The 15,554-nt window shown below is 43.1% G+C and overlaps 1 protein-coding gene across 1 annotated transcript; it reads right to left on the bottom strand.

Annotated features, from left to right (window-relative positions):
• Window positions 1–500: 500 nt before the first annotated feature.
• LSM11 (LSM11, U7 small nuclear RNA associated) lies at window positions 501–15,140 on the bottom strand. Its single transcript, XM_036096246.2, has 4 exons — window positions 14,681–15,140; window positions 8,859–8,998; window positions 6,877–6,960; window positions 501–6,412 (listed from the first exon to the last, which is right to left on the bottom strand). Exons 1-4 carry the CDS (start codon window positions 15,123–15,125, stop codon window positions 6,002–6,004), a joined length of 1,080 nt encoding a protein of 359 aa, XP_035952139.1. The 5' UTR covers window positions 15,126–15,140; the 3' UTR covers window positions 501–6,001.
• Window positions 15,141–15,554: the final 414 nt, after the last annotated feature.

Below are 15,554 nucleotides of genomic sequence, written 5' to 3'. Positions count from 1 at the left end.
GATCAAGTAATTCATGTGGCAAATCTTGGGGCAGTTCAACTTCCTTGTACATGCACAGAGGGAAGCTAGTGACAAATTCAAATATTTCCGGAGCCATGTGAGGATCAATTAGTCAAATGTGGTCAAACCCTCAGAGGGAGCAGAGTGAAGGGTGATCTTAGCAGATCACGAAGAGAGGAGGTTAATGCCAGTGAGCTATTAGGTAGAATAAATTCACAGGGCAATTACCATTGCTTGGAGTTTAGAAGAGATAATTCACAATGTGGGCCAAGTTCCTTTTCTAAGCATGAGCTTCTAATAAACATGGAAGAACAAAGCCACACAAGGAGAGTTGATGTAGATATGTGTGCTTTGGTAAAGAAAAGGTACAAGGTTACAACAATGAGATGGCAGAAGGCTTGAAACGCATTAACTTTCTAGGTGTGTCTTCACTTGGTCATAGACTCCCACGCCTCCTCCCCTCCATCACCCCTCAAAATCAGCAGAGACAAAGCAGTCAGTACATTAATACAATCATATTTATTACAGATTCCAGACTCCCATGTGACACACACCTAAAGTAGAACACTGCAAACTGACATTACTAGCAGCAATCCTCCCGAAACATGAAGAATTTAGGTGAACTTCACAATTAGGAAGTAATTTCAAGAAAAGATTATAAGTTATGGTTTTTCTTTTAGCAGCTGGTATATGAATACTGAAACTAGAATACAGAGAGTCGTCCAGGTTAGCCTTGTCTAAAAAAACATTAATAAGTCACGGTGCAGAGGGGTACCCCCAGGGTTGCCAAACAGAAGGCTAATGTCTTTAGATGTCAGTAGGAAATAAGCAAATCACTTTTCAAGACACGGCTCACTACCTGCGTTACTGTCAGGACAACAGAAAAAGACCTGGACAGCTGCCCTAGAATCTAGCTCACACGTAATTCAGCCAGATAATCATTTCAATACTACCCCCTAAAACTGTTTAGACATTTCCCCCCACAGCTCTAAAAACATAACATCAGACATAACATCAGACATTTGCTCCAAAGGACTAAAAATCAAAAGCAATTGCGATGTATTGGGAGTAGCTTTTATGGCTTTCCTGAGGGACAGCTGCCATCTTTTCAGAGTGTTTTTAAAGCAGTACTAAGTCTGGGAGCTTATCAAAATACTTTTCATTCTAAATAAATAAAAGACCAACTGAATGTCTCAGGTGTACTTACTTCTTTTCCCCCAGATCTCTGAACCATCCAAAGCCATTCCTTGACAGATAGCTTTCATTTTTATTAGAGGAGTGTAAGAGAACTTACAAACACTTGAAAAATACTCAAAACACTCAGAGTAAAAGAGGTGCAACCCTTCCTCAGAGCCCAGGAACCTGTGACAGGAACCCCAAAGGCTTATCTAAAATCCATCAACTCAATTTGCCAGAAAGTAGACCACCCACCTTTGCAACATAGGCCCAGATAAGATTTTCTTGCTTTATAATCACTAAGAAAAGCATCTGGGAGTTACTGCCCAGGAAGACATAGGCTGATGAACAGAAGCTACTGAAAAGGGGTTGACTGTAGTCTGTATCTGGCACAGGAAAAGAAAAATTAAAACAGTTGCTAAACCATTGTATTTATACCATGATCCTCTTAGATGAACCTTGGCCTTCCTGTAGCGACCATTTCATTCATAAAAAATACATACAAATGGGAAAGCTTTGGGGCAGCACCAGTGACAGCTAGCTGTCTTTGAAGAATTTTAATTTTTCCTAAAGGCAAAAATTAAGAGAAAATGTACAGAATCAATTCCATTTCATGAATTTGCCCATGTCAGTAGCTATGGGGATAGTGCAAATAGAAATACAAAACCCCTCAGCATCAAGTTAGGGTTCTATTTTTCTCTCAAGGGGTAAGTGGTATACCTAGACTTCTGTACACAGCTTCTGAAGATTAAAGGCAGCTCATAGTTCATGCCTTGACAATCTCTAAAGGTACTGCTGGATAATTTTACCACGAGGAGAGATGGAGCCCCTCCTGACCCACTAACAACTCAGAGCAAGGATTCTCATGCATCTAGACTTTAATGTGAATGGTTTCTCGGCTTTCTGACTTAATATGCACCATGCACAGAGAGCAAGGGACCGACTGGTCTAAAGCCATCTGCGAATGGTTTCTTGGCTTTCTGACTTGATATGCACCATGCACAGAGAGCAAGGAACCGACTGGTCTAAAGCCATCTGCGAATGGTTTCTCGGCTTTCTGACTTGATATGCACCATGCACAGAGAGCAAGGAACCGACTGGTCTAAAGCCATCTGCGAATGGTTTCTAGGCTTTCTGACTTGATATGCACCATGCACAGAGAGCAAGGGACCGACTGGTCTAAAGCCATCTGCGAATGGTTTCTCGGCTTTCTGACTTGATATGCACCATGCACAGAGAGCAAGGAACCGACTGGTCTAAAGCCATCTGCGAATGGTTTCTCGGCTTTCTGACTTGATATGCACCATGCACAGAGAGCAAGGAACCGACTGGTCTAAAGCCATCTGCGAATGGTTTCTAGGCTTTCTGACTTGATATGCACCATGCACAGAGAGCAAGGAACCTACTGGTCTAAAGCCACAGACACTGCTAACGCTGGCTAACCATCTCACAAACGGCCTGCCTTCATAAGATGGTCTCTGAACGGAGCATAAATGCTTCCCAAGTACTGGAACAAACAACCTAAAGCGGAAGTTCTCCTGGTGGTAGAGGCATAGAATCACCTCTGTGTACAAAGAATGGCACATGAAATCATTCTGGGTGTGAAACCACATCTCCTGTTGCTCAGTGCTCCTGAGAAGACCTCGAGAAGTGCACAGGTACGCCCCATGAACTGTCTCGGAAACGGATTCCCATGTCTAGAGATTACTTGAAGAACCCAAACTGGATGTTCAAAAATAAGTCTTATTCCTACCAATTGTCCTAAGCCCACATCCCTGGAGAATACTAGAAACCAGTTTTGTTGCATTTCAGCTGTGTAGGGCCCCCCTCAAGTGAGCTCGTGGGGGCCTCCAGAACTCTACCATTCTGTTACTTTCTCTTTTTCTTTCCTTCTCCTGAGGAAGACTTCAGTTATTTTCATAGCAACTTACTATAATGTTCTAGGTGATGACATATTTTGAGCAGCACACAGGTTATTAGAACCAATTTTTTCTTCCTTTTGAAAAATTTCTACAATAATAAAGAAAAGGCAATAATTTTAAAAACTGACTTCCCTAAAAAAGAATTGTCATACTTTGTACAAAACAGCATATTTACTAAGTAGTATTCATCCTAGAATCACTGTCCAAACCAAACCAATAAATGGGGGTATATGGGCACATCAGACTGATCACATGAGTTTAAAATAATTTTCAGAGCCAGAATTATTAGATTGGACAGAAAAGTAGCAAACCAATCGTTATCTGGACATATGAAAATTATATACAAACATGAAAATGCAGCATGTGTTTAAAATAAATCACGTTAGATTTAGTCAGGCACTAAAATGAATGGAAACTGATATATTCCTTTTGATACCAAACTTTTACTTTATTGGGAAAACCTGGTATCTATTGCAACTTCTAGCTGAGGGACAGAAGGGCAGACAGAGGAGGACATCTAACAGGAAAGACTGGTAAAGAGGTAGAGGCAGGGGTACCTGATGATTAAACAAGATAACTATTAATTGAGAAACTGAGATTTTAGACATACTATTTAGAAGAGGATTAGATGAGCAGATTCCAAAGATAATTGCTTGACTTTGTAACATGGAACCTCTCTAAATGTTTATTGTATCCGATATGGCTCTAACGAGGAATATTTACAATGCATTTTAAAATAAAAACAAGTAAACGAAACAAAACATCTTCCACAATTCCCCTTTGGGGATGTGTCATTTTTAGATGTGCATTGTCCCTTTGGTACTACCATACAAACCCCTTGAAAAGTTCAGGGGAAAGGGGAATTCTTTCTGACGATGAACAGAAAAGGGTTGGGGCTGGGATGTGAGGGAAGCAGCAAAGAAACGTTACTCTTCTTTTATTGAGGATATTCTTCTAAGAACTTCCATTGTCCTTTAGGAGAAAGGAATGGATTATGGAAAACAATTCCTGAAGATATCACTGCCTTCTGAGGACAAGTTCATAATTATGACACCTACGGAGATGACTTTCACATGTAGCACCTACCTTGCTCATAAGACATAGAACTCTTACCGAGCTATGAAATATAGTTAGTAAAAGTTACTCATGGCACTTAAATATGTTTAGAGACATAAATTCTTTGTCTCAGTGCCCCTGTGAGGTAGGTGTCTGATGGGAAAACCTGAGGCACGGAGGGGTTAAGTCTGCTCTCCTTTCATTACATGACGAGCCAGTGGCCCAGCTAGCAAAAGGACCAGGTGTCCTAACTCCCTCAACAATATTCACCCTGCTTCTCAGAAGGCTTACCTAAGTTACATAAAAATTACAGCAGGGGGATTTTTTTTTTCAAACATTTTAACTAGTTAGCTATTTCTTTTTTTTTTTTTTTTTTTTTCTTAAAGATTTTATTTATTTGACAGAGACACAACACAGCGAGAGAGGGAACACAAGCAGGGGGAGTGGGAGAGGGAGAAGCAGGCTTCCCGCTGAGCAGGGAGCCCGATGTGGGGCTCGATCTCAGGAACCTGGGATCATGACCCAGGCCGAAGGCAGACGCTCAACGACTGAGCCACCCAGGCGCCCTAGTTAGCTATTTCTTATTCCCACTTTGAACATAAGTTATTCTAAAATAAAACCAAATATAAACAAAACAAAAAATCAATATTGCCTAACAGTCTGTGTCTAGATGTAGCCTATTCTGTACTAGTGATTGAAAAAGCACATAGTATGATTCAAGTAGAAGTATCAGAGGGGGCTACAGTGTTCTCGTTACTCAAGCCAGGCTGTGAGTAAAGTGTCCCTTAGAGATGCCACCCACTGTACTTTGTAAGAACCTCTTCGGTATGACACCAGGGAATAAAACTACCACTCCTGTTTCATGGAAATACCATTCTGAAAGTTAGTCTACACAGGCCAGCCCTAACCGGAAAGGGAACTCTCAACCATGTGATGCATACGTACTACTGAGTTCACGCAGAACTCTTTGAAGCCAGATACGAAGGTCATAGTCACCTGCCATAAAGCTCACGGAACAGTTCACACTACATACAGAAGGGCAATACACTGGGTACATGCACTAGCACCATGCCACAGAAGTGAGAGAAGGACAAGAAGCCACCTCGTGAGCATCTTCTAGTCCCATCTGGCATGCCATTCTCAGAAGCTACCTCTGCTAAGTGGGGAAGACTGCTGAAGTCCTGTATCCCTTTAAATAATGAGAGGGGTAAAAACAGAATATTCGTTGTCAGTTGCTTTGAGCATACCAGCTATCCAAATTTTACTCTTTCATAAGTTGGTAGCTTTCTTAGTTTTATAGATATTCAAAGGTAACAAATTACATTTCTTGATCAAGAGAGAATGGTGTAGAGCAAAATTCCAAGGTCAGTTACAAGTTGTGGGTACAAGACTACAGGGAAATTTATATTGCTACTCTTAGAATCAAATTCATGAGTACTTAGGGCACTAGCTTTTAGAAATGAAATTATTTTTTGAGGTGTTTTTTCCCTCCCATCTTTTTAGTATCTGTGGGGTGAATTTAATTCATACCATGACCCCTAATTCAAATGAAGATTTGATATTTGGTTTGAGTGTCTAAACTCGACCATGACACCAAATAAGATGCACGTTGTTTCCTCTGTACAGCTTCTGACTTGATATTAATGCAAATACCCACCCTCCTAAGGCCTGCGTCCCCTTGAGGGAGCTCATCTTCCAGAGGGCCGGAGCCTGGCTCTATGCTCTGCACATGCAGGACCAGAGGGAATCATTCCAACTCAGAGTTTCACTGGGATACTAGTATACAGCATAGCAGCAATTCATGCATTTTATTTCTAAAAACCAAAGCTCCAGGGAGGCCGAGCTGGTCACTGTGCAAGATGAACCAGCAGGACATTCTCGCCTCGAATGAAAATCTGATTTATGTGTCGAGTGAATACCTGCTGGTAATCCACTTTGGGCTTTCGCTTTTTCTTACGGGGCTGGCCCCTGGAAAGGGTGGTAGCCCTGGAAAAGGTACCTCCCGCACTCGACCCTTCTGTCCGTGTAGTCCTCCCTGACATCTCTGACCTGGACTCCTCCCTTGCAGATGCCTGCAGGGAAGAAGGGACGGAGCGGGAGCGCCTGCGTGAGCCCCGGTCAGTATCTTCTCTTCCCCACACTGAAGCCACCTTCCAAGTAGATGTCTGGGAATATCTGGACAGAGTGGAGTCTTCAACTGCAGACTTAGAATCTGCTTCCTTTCTGGAGGTATCTTGAAGTTTTAGGCGATCAAACAGCTATAAGGAAAGCAATGATAAATATCAGCCTTCTCTTTGGCCTTCAACATCCCTCTTTCAATATAGAAAAATACACCAGATTGCTTAATTAGGTTTTATAGACTCCTTGCTGTGCAATTTTTAAAAAGTTAGTAATGAATCATCTGTGTGTAGCCATAATACAGATAAATCAATAATGCCAAGAGAAAAGGCACCTGCTTTTTTCTGTGGTATAAAATGGAAAGACTTTTAAGGTTATAAGAGGTAAGTTGTTGCTCAAATACTATGCAGGTCAAAAGCACAGACTCATTTGTGATTAGCTGAATGCATGAGAAGCGAGACTAATGAAGATCTTGGTCCAGGCATACATAGTGGACAGCAAATGAGCTCTCCCACTAGGAAAACCTGTTCACCAGGCTCAGTGATCTCCATTTCTAAGCTTGAAAGCACGCTGGGTACTCAGGAAGTCAGGGGAAACAGCCTACCCTAGTGAGAGTCAATGAAGAATCCCGCTCATATGCTTTGCCTAGAACAGGTTTTCGGTAGGTCTCATCCACATCGGTAAGTGCCTAGAAAAACAGCCCAAAGGAGAAAAAAATTTGGCAGAATTAAAAATATTATTTTTACAGCTTCCAGGAAAAAATTTAAAAAGCAGAATAAACATCTCATTTAGCAGAACTAAACTTAACAAGTGACTCTGCTCTTGGGCAGAAGAAAATGGTAATACCTGGCACCTCTGAGTAAGATTTCCAAGCTGCTACCACCATATAATATGGGTTTTGTCTATGGTAAGGGGCCTTTACAAATGCATGGTAGAGGTCCTTAAATTTCAGTGTGCGTAAGTATCTAAGAAGCTTATTAAAATATAAATCCAAGGCTACTTCCTAGATATGCTGACTCAGTAGGTCTGGGATAAAGCCCAGGAATTTTCTCTTTTAACCAGGAACTCCATGATTATGATGTAGGATGCCCCTAGGCTGCACTTTGAGGAAACACTATTCTACTGCTTCTTTTCCTTCCTCAGTTTCTAGGTCTTATGACAGCAATGAACTGGTATTAACAACCAGGGTTACATACAGAATTGTTGAATTTTTGTCTCTCAGAGATAAACCTCATAGGACAGCTATTTAGGATCAAATGACATCACGTATGAGAAATCAATTTGAAAAGTATAACTCACCCTACAAATATAAGCTGACAGGATTATTATCATGACCATCATATCAAAGATGTTCTCTTAAATACTATTCCTTCAAAGGGAAAATTGTAACAGTAAAGTACTTTTCCCTACATTTTAGATATAAGAAAAGTGGGCCTCAGAGAAATTATCTTGCCTAGAGTAACACAACTACCAAGTGGTAAAGCTAGGATTCAAATCCAGGTCTTCTGATTGCACAGTGGTTGAAAACATGATTTTAGGAGTCAGAAAGACCTGGAATAAAGTTCTAGGACCTCCACTTACTAACAGGGTAATTTGGGCCAATCATTCAGTATCTCTAGCCTCAATTTCTTCATTTGTAAAATGGAACAGTAGTAAACCTCATTCATTGAGATAAACCCTTAGTACACTATCCAGCAAATGCTAAGTGCTTAATAAATGGCAGCAACTACTATACTCATCTAGGAGAATGCATGGATGAAGATAAAACGCAGGAAAAAGAAAAGTTGGAGATGGAAGACCAGATGAAAAAGAAACAGCAGAAAGCCTGGTGTTCTTATTTTAACTGCCCCATATTGTAGTTGTGCTATAACGTCTCTTCACTCCTACAAATATCTAGTAAGCAGACAGTAAGCCTCTAGGAGAGTGGGGGCGCATTCCCTTCATAAGGAAAACCATGTGAAGTACCTTGCTTATTAGTATGCCTGCTTCCCCTCTATCTTCATCTATCTTCCCAAAACTGTAGCGTGAAAATTCCTTTCTGAAATTTCTGTACCTAGCACTGGTAAAGTACCAGCCAAAGTGGAAAATCAGTAAATATTTTGAAATGAATGAAAGAATGGTCAGCAGGAAATTGATATAAAATTACTAAGCAGCTGAAATAAATATTCCTTAAGGCTGGGTTTCTTAACCATAGCACTAATGACATTTTGGACCAGATACTTCTTTGTTGTTGGGGGGCTATCTTGTGTATTGTAGGATGTGCAGCAACTCCTCTGGCCTCTACCCATTAGATACCAATAATACCCCATGCCACAATTGTGACAATTAAAAAAATGTCCCCAGACATTGCCAGTTGTCCCTAGGAAGGAGAGAAGGGCAAAATTACCCTGGTTGAAAGCCAATTCTTTAAAGAAAAGGAAGCAATAGAAAGTACTCTTTTGTTGTTGGCCAAGAGAACGCAAAAATTCTAGTTCTTCTGGGAAGTTATTCTATAGGTTTTCCTAAATAAGGTTACTCAGGTCATTTAGACATATAAAAGATTTAATCCCTAGGAGGTTCTCCAACCCTTGAGAAGGGCTTAATTACCATATTCCAGAACTTGTCAAATGCGACGAGGAAGCCTGTACAGACGCCCCGAAGACCCTTGAAAGTGCGGATGTGAACATTCACCTTCACTCCCTCCCGGATACAGCGATGGAGCTCACCCAGAGGGCTGCCTTCATGCACTGAAACAAGACAAGAACAGTAAGCATAGCATGAACATCTGCTCTCATTCCCAGAATTAACAACCAAGACCACCCGACCATCTCCAGCAACATTAGGCAACATGGTGCGGTGGCAACCTCACTACGGAAACAGGAAGGCCCGATGGGCAACATAACTAGTACAGGCAACAGACACTGAAATAAGGCAAGATTCCACCAGGATGGAGATAAAGCGTACATTTGGCTATCACCCAAATGTTTCACTACTCGTATATCCTGTGTTCTATGATGTCATTGATTCTAAGATGCACCATTATTTAAAAATGTTTTTTTGGGAAAAACCCCACATTAAATGTACACATCAGCAGCAAAATTCTTCTCAGTTCTGTATCTGGGTAAGATAACCTTTTTTTTTAAAGATTATTTATTTATTTGTCAGAGAGAGAGAGAGAGACCATGCACGCAAAAGCCAGGGAAGCGGCAGGCAGAGGGAGAAGCAGGCTCCCTGCTGAGCAAGGAGCCCGATGTGGGGCTCAATCCCAGGACTCCGGGATCATGACCTGGGCCAAAGGCAGAAGCTTAACCCACTGAGCCACCCAGGTGTCCCAAGACAAGTTTTTTAAGGATAATTCTCATGAACCACATATCCAGCTTGACTCTTTACCAAAAAAACCCAAAACCAAACAACTTGTTCATATGTTTAAAGGAAACAAACCATGTAACACACCTGCCCTTAAATATGTGCAGTCCTCTAAGAGAGAATGAACTTTTGGCCGCCCATCTGAAGACGCTCCATGCCTAAGCTCTCTGGAGCTGATGGATTCCAATGTACATCATCTTTACACTAGGAGGAAGAGACCTGGTTGCATTCCAAGCCTGGCTGATACAAAGGCACCTGCTAGGCATTAGGCTCCTATGAGATTGCTGATAAGCATCACATAAAAAGAATAGGACAATTCATGGGAAGAATGCTGGGACTATAAACTGCAGCTTTTACTATGATGGATTCTTTTTTTCAGAGCTTGGGAAGAGGGATGAATTTTATTTTTATTACTTCACGTAAACTTAGCCTTCACAATATGATGGCTATACTATATAAAACCTTCCAAAAGAAAACCACATGTGCACACACACACACTCTTACACTCACACTCACACATACACAGTCTCAGTCTTTCCCTCCCAAGTTTGCAAGGCAAAAGTCTCTGGAGATTGATTATTGCCATCAATAGTAAACACACACAAAAAATCTGTTTTGTTTCTAGTGGCATGAAAGACAACAACAGTCCTGCACTTCAGTTTGGATAACTAAGCAGGTTACTCTTGACCTCCTTATCCCTCACTCATAGATCAGCTTATCAATGATGGCAGTGATAAATTAATAAAAGAAAATACTCTTTGAAGAAAGTAACTTAGCAGATGAGAAGTAGGAGTTTATGTCAGATTGAAAATTTGGCAAGAAGGCACAGCTGAAGGCAGTGTGGCAAACAGAGGCCTCGGAAAGGAACATAAGCACCTTGGTCTGATCCTCATCATCTATCCTTGCTCTAGCAACAGCATATTTTGAAATACTTTGAATGTTTGAGTAACTTTTTCTCCACAAGTCTGAGTTTCCTTATTCATAAAATGAGGTTAGACTAGTTATCTTCTAGATTCATTTCAGGAGGAAGTCTTTATAATTCAATTTCTTAGAAACTGATCATACTGCCTGAATCAGTTTCTTTGCCTATACACATTCCCTGCTTCCCCTCACCCCTGCACGTGTTTCCACCAACAGTGGAAAGACCATTCTTTTCTTAAACACCATTCTTTTTCTAACTTGTAAATAAATAGAGGTACTACTTCACCCCCTGAGCCCCCAAACCAGAGAGAAACCACAAACACATACCTTAACAACAGTTTTCTTATTCTGGTTAAACAAATGATAAACTTGGGTCTTTCAACTCTCATATCTGTACTTTTCTCTCTTTTTTTTTTCTTCCAAAGATTTGATAAGGTGTAATTCCAGGGATCACTTCACTCCTTGTGTGATCAAAAATATAACACTAGCACCACCTATCACAGCAAACTGCCAAGGCAAAAATGAGCTCCACATTCTGAATCAGAATGCACATTCTGATCTCTTTCCAGCAGTCTGTATAACAAACTCCAAATGGATATATGAGCCAGTCTTCTAAAATTTAATACAACAAAAAAACATACACCTTATCTTTGAAGATTGTTATTCTTCCAGATCTCCTTCTCCATTGCCACTATTCTTAGGCCCCAACCTTCCAAAGCCAGGTCATTCTTAACTCCATTCTTCTCCCTACTTGTGGCCACACTAAGCTCAGACAACAGATTCTCAATAACTAAGACATACCCTTTCCTTTCTCCTTCTCCAATCAATAATATAGTCCAGAGCCTTATCAGATGATTGGCTTATTATCTGTCTAGTCTCCCAGTTCCCCTCACATCATCCCTGACACCATCATTATCACCAATTACTGAGCGCTCGGTATGAGCTAGGCCTTGGGTTAAGTTTAACTTTATGCATGTTATTTTATTTAATCCTCACAACTTTAACACATAGGTACTATTATTTTGCCCCACTTTACAGATGAGGAAAATAAGGCTCAGAAATGTTTATTTAAATAATTTCTCAAGGTTATTTACCTAGTAAACAGCTGAGCCAACACCCAATACAGGCAGGGTATATATACATCCTGGCCTGGAGCTTTTAATTATGACAGTCTAAAACAATAACCACAACAATAATCTAAAACAATCGCAGTGACATTTAACATTCATTGAGAATTTCCCTACATGTAAGAGCTTTGAATGGGTTAACTAACTTAAACTTAACAGCTATAGGTAGATACTATTACTGTCCTCACTTTACAGATGAGGAAACTGAGGTTTCCCAGAGTTTAAGTGACTTGCCTACGGTCAAACAGCTAGAAAGTGCAGGAGCCAGTGTTCAAAACTAAAAAAGCCAGCAGTCAAACTCTTGAGTCTGTGGTCTATACCTCCCCAAATACACTTTACCACTAGAAAGTAAGTTAGTAGAAAGGTTGCCCTAAAAGTTTTTTCGCTTAAGAATATACACGATGGTTCCCAGTATCATAACAAAGTCAAAGAGAAACTCTGGTCTTCAAAGTGTTTTTAACAAATCCTTCTCTGGACCCAAATTCAGTTCTCATTGCTCTAGACACACACCTTTCTGCCTCACTTATGTGGCACCCTCCACCCACCAAAAGAAGCAAGCAAAGAAAAATGAGAATTTAGAATGTACTCCCCTCTTCCCTTACCTGAGATTAGCATAAGGGCCCTGGCACGCAGGCCCTGGAGTTGGACAACCCAGCATTAAGTCTCAGATGCAAACTAACAAGCTACGTGATCCTGGGCAAGTAGTTAAGCTCAGTGGACCTCATTTATAAAGTAGTATCTATATAATGCGTCTAAAGGGCTTGGCAAGTGCACAGCACTTACCAGCTAAATAACAGTATCCACAATTAGCAACAATAAAGTTGTCTCTTGACTTAAAAAGGGGCATGAGAGAACTTTCTGAGGTGATGATTTGTTCTGTATCTTGATTGTGGTGGTAATTTCACAACTATACATTTGTCAAAACTCACTTTAAAAGGGTGAATTTTGTTATGTGTAAATTATACCTCAATAGCCTATTAAATAATTACTGTTATCCTCAGCCATGCACTTCCTTAAATTAACTTTGAGACCTGAAGCCAATCTCTTCCAGGAACTCTTTCTGAATAAATTTAATCTTCACCCTTGCTTCTGTACTTTTCTTGCTTTCTTCCTTTTTGTTTTTTAAAGATTCATTTATTTATTTTCGAGAGAGAGACAGAGAGTGTGCGTGAGCAGGGGGAAGGGCAGAGGGAGAGAGAGGGACAGAAGCAGATTCCCTGCTGAATGGGGAGCCCAAGGCAGGGCTCAGGCTGAATCGCACAACCCTGAGATCATGACCTGAGCCTAAATCAAGAGTTGGACACTCAACTAACTGAGCCACCCAGACACCCCTGTACTCTTCTTGCTTTCTGAAGCTCATCAGTTCTCTGTGATGTCTACCCATCTCTATCATGTACACTCAACTGTTTCTAGTGATGTGATTAAAATTTTCAGTGCCTATGGCACATTCTAAGATCTTAATTCCAGGCACATATTTAATCATGGGAAATCAACAAAGCTGGTTTTCATGCTCTGTCATACCAATATAGCAGAGTGCTCCATAGGTAAAGCTAAAACCACTCCCACATAGAAATATGTCTTTCCCTTGACAATCTCTGTAGCAAAGCAACAACTGGCAAAATGGAAATAAATGTTACAATCTGGCACTTGAAGTGCATTTCCAAGATCTGATAGTGGCAATAAGGTCCCCCAAACTGCTCTTATTTTAGGAACATGCATACTTTATCTTTGTGTTACTGTTGGGCAAGCAAGCTGGGGTGCACCCTAGCTTTGGCAAGAAGGCTCTGGCACTGTGTGTCACAGTAAATGATCTGACAAAGATACATCTAACAGCACACAGCTTTTCAGGATGTTTCTCTCTTAATAAACACGTCTAGGAATGAAACAAAATATTCCCTTGCTTCCATTGCTCCCTCTATTCTAAAAGCAGTGATTTAATAATGTTACAGTTTAGCTATCAGGATACAGATGCTTTGAATGGCTAACTAGGTCATTGTGTTCACTGGCAGATGTCAGAAATGTTTGCCAGATGACAAAAGACATAACCCTGGGCTGTTTTTATTCCATTTGTTTAAGACCTAACTCACACATTAGCAACCTTCCCTGTTTACAGCTTTACTCTAAGGATCTATTAGGAGGCTCCAAGAGATTCCCTTGTGTCATTTACACCTTCAGAACTTAAAATAACCTGTGCATATGGTAATGTGAGCCTGACAGACACACTCCTGCACCCATCCTGGCAGAGTGGCTGTGAAACAGTGTCTGGGTTTTAGTGGCATTTGTCCCTGCTGCATTCCAGCACTTGTGACTTGGTAATGCAAACATATGTGTATCAAGACCCAGTAGCCCTTCTCCTATAAGCACCCTGGAAGGAGCTGTCACTTAATGTGCAGGGGTTATGCGATTATGTTCCCTGTTCTAACTGAACAGATAGATCTCCCCACACTCCGTCCCATCATCCCCAATCCCACTAACCAAACACTCTCCTTTCCTTAATACTGGTTGTGCCCCTCCCCTCTGGCTGTGGTCCCTAAGACCTCTCATCAACTCCGCAGATCCTCCCTGTAATGTCCCGTTTCCGGGCCCCACCACCTCTCCAAGTCCCCATCACACCCGCAGACCCTCGTTGCAGGGACCTCATCCCCTCTGTAGCCACTTCCACGGACCCAGTTACCTCCGCGGACCTACACCCGTTACCCACGCAGACCCTTCCCGTGGCTCCTTATTACCTCTACAGCCTTAGCACTCTCAACCCCCACCTCCCCGCTCATGCAGACCTTTGATTACTCCAGAAGACCCTCCCCACGCCCCCATTATCCACATGACTCAAGCAGAACCTCCTCACGGTGGCGGATTAGCTCCGCAACCTTCACCAAGACCCTCCCCCTAATGCGTGTGGACCTGCGCCAAGCCCCTAGCACCCTGCAAACACCCCGTGGGCCACCACCTTCCGGGCAGCCGGCTGGGCCCTCGTCCCCCCCACCGCCCCGCCCCGTCCGCCCCCGCAGGACTCACAGGGCATTCGCGTGAGCACGTTGCGCGGCGCCTTCCTGCTCCGACCCGGACCCCGCCGGCGCGTCCCAGCGGCCCCGTCCCCTTCCTCCTTGGCCACCATGAGGCGACGGAGGCGCTGGATGCGCTCGGGGTCTGGAGCGGGGGCGTCCTGGCGGCGACGGGTTCTGGCCGAGAGCCCGGCAGCGGCGGCGGGGACCCTTGAGCCCGCGGCCGCGCCCCGCGCCCGCCCGCGCCCGCCGCCCCGGACCCCGGTCCTGAGGAAGCTCTCGTACTCGGCCAGGTTGTTGAAGCAGGGTGCGTTGGGGTAGGGGATGGGCGGCAGGCGGGGCGCGTACAGGGCCAGCAGAGGGTCGAAGCTGTCAGAGCTGACATCCAGCCGCGGGCTGGGCGGGCGCGCGGGGCTCCCGGCGAGAGCCGACCTCGCCCCCCGCTCCCGCTCCTCCATGTTTGAAAGGCCCGCAAGCCGAGGCCGATGGGAAGAAGGAGCGGAGCCGCCAGAGGGCGGCACTGCGCAGCCGCGGCCTGGGGTTGCACTGCGCCGGCGCGACCGCCGGAGGGCAGCATCTGTCCGCGCTCAGCCCCGCCGGCCCGCCACAGCGCTCGGATAACAGATTAATCTGTTTGAACGCGGTTTCCCCATGTATATCATTATCACTTAGGGTGTTTGTTAATACTCCAGATTCCCCGGGGGTGGATCTTGGAATCGGCATTTTAACAAGCCTCCCTAGGCGTTTTTCTGCTCTCAAACTGCAGTATACTCCTAGCTTGAGCTGATGGGAAGAGGCGGGAAGAGGCTGGAAGAGGGCAGTCCCAATCTGCTTTCATGCCGAGTCTTCACTGGGGGTTAGCCTACCTGGGCTCAAATTATTTCGCT

The sequence above is a fragment of the Halichoerus grypus genome, chromosome 2 (genome assembly GCF_964656455.1).
Source record: "Halichoerus grypus chromosome 2, mHalGry1.hap1.1, whole genome shotgun sequence".
NCBI lineage: Eukaryota > Metazoa > Chordata > Mammalia > Carnivora > Phocidae > Halichoerus > Halichoerus grypus.
This window is presented reverse-complemented; position numbering and strand designations above follow the sequence as displayed.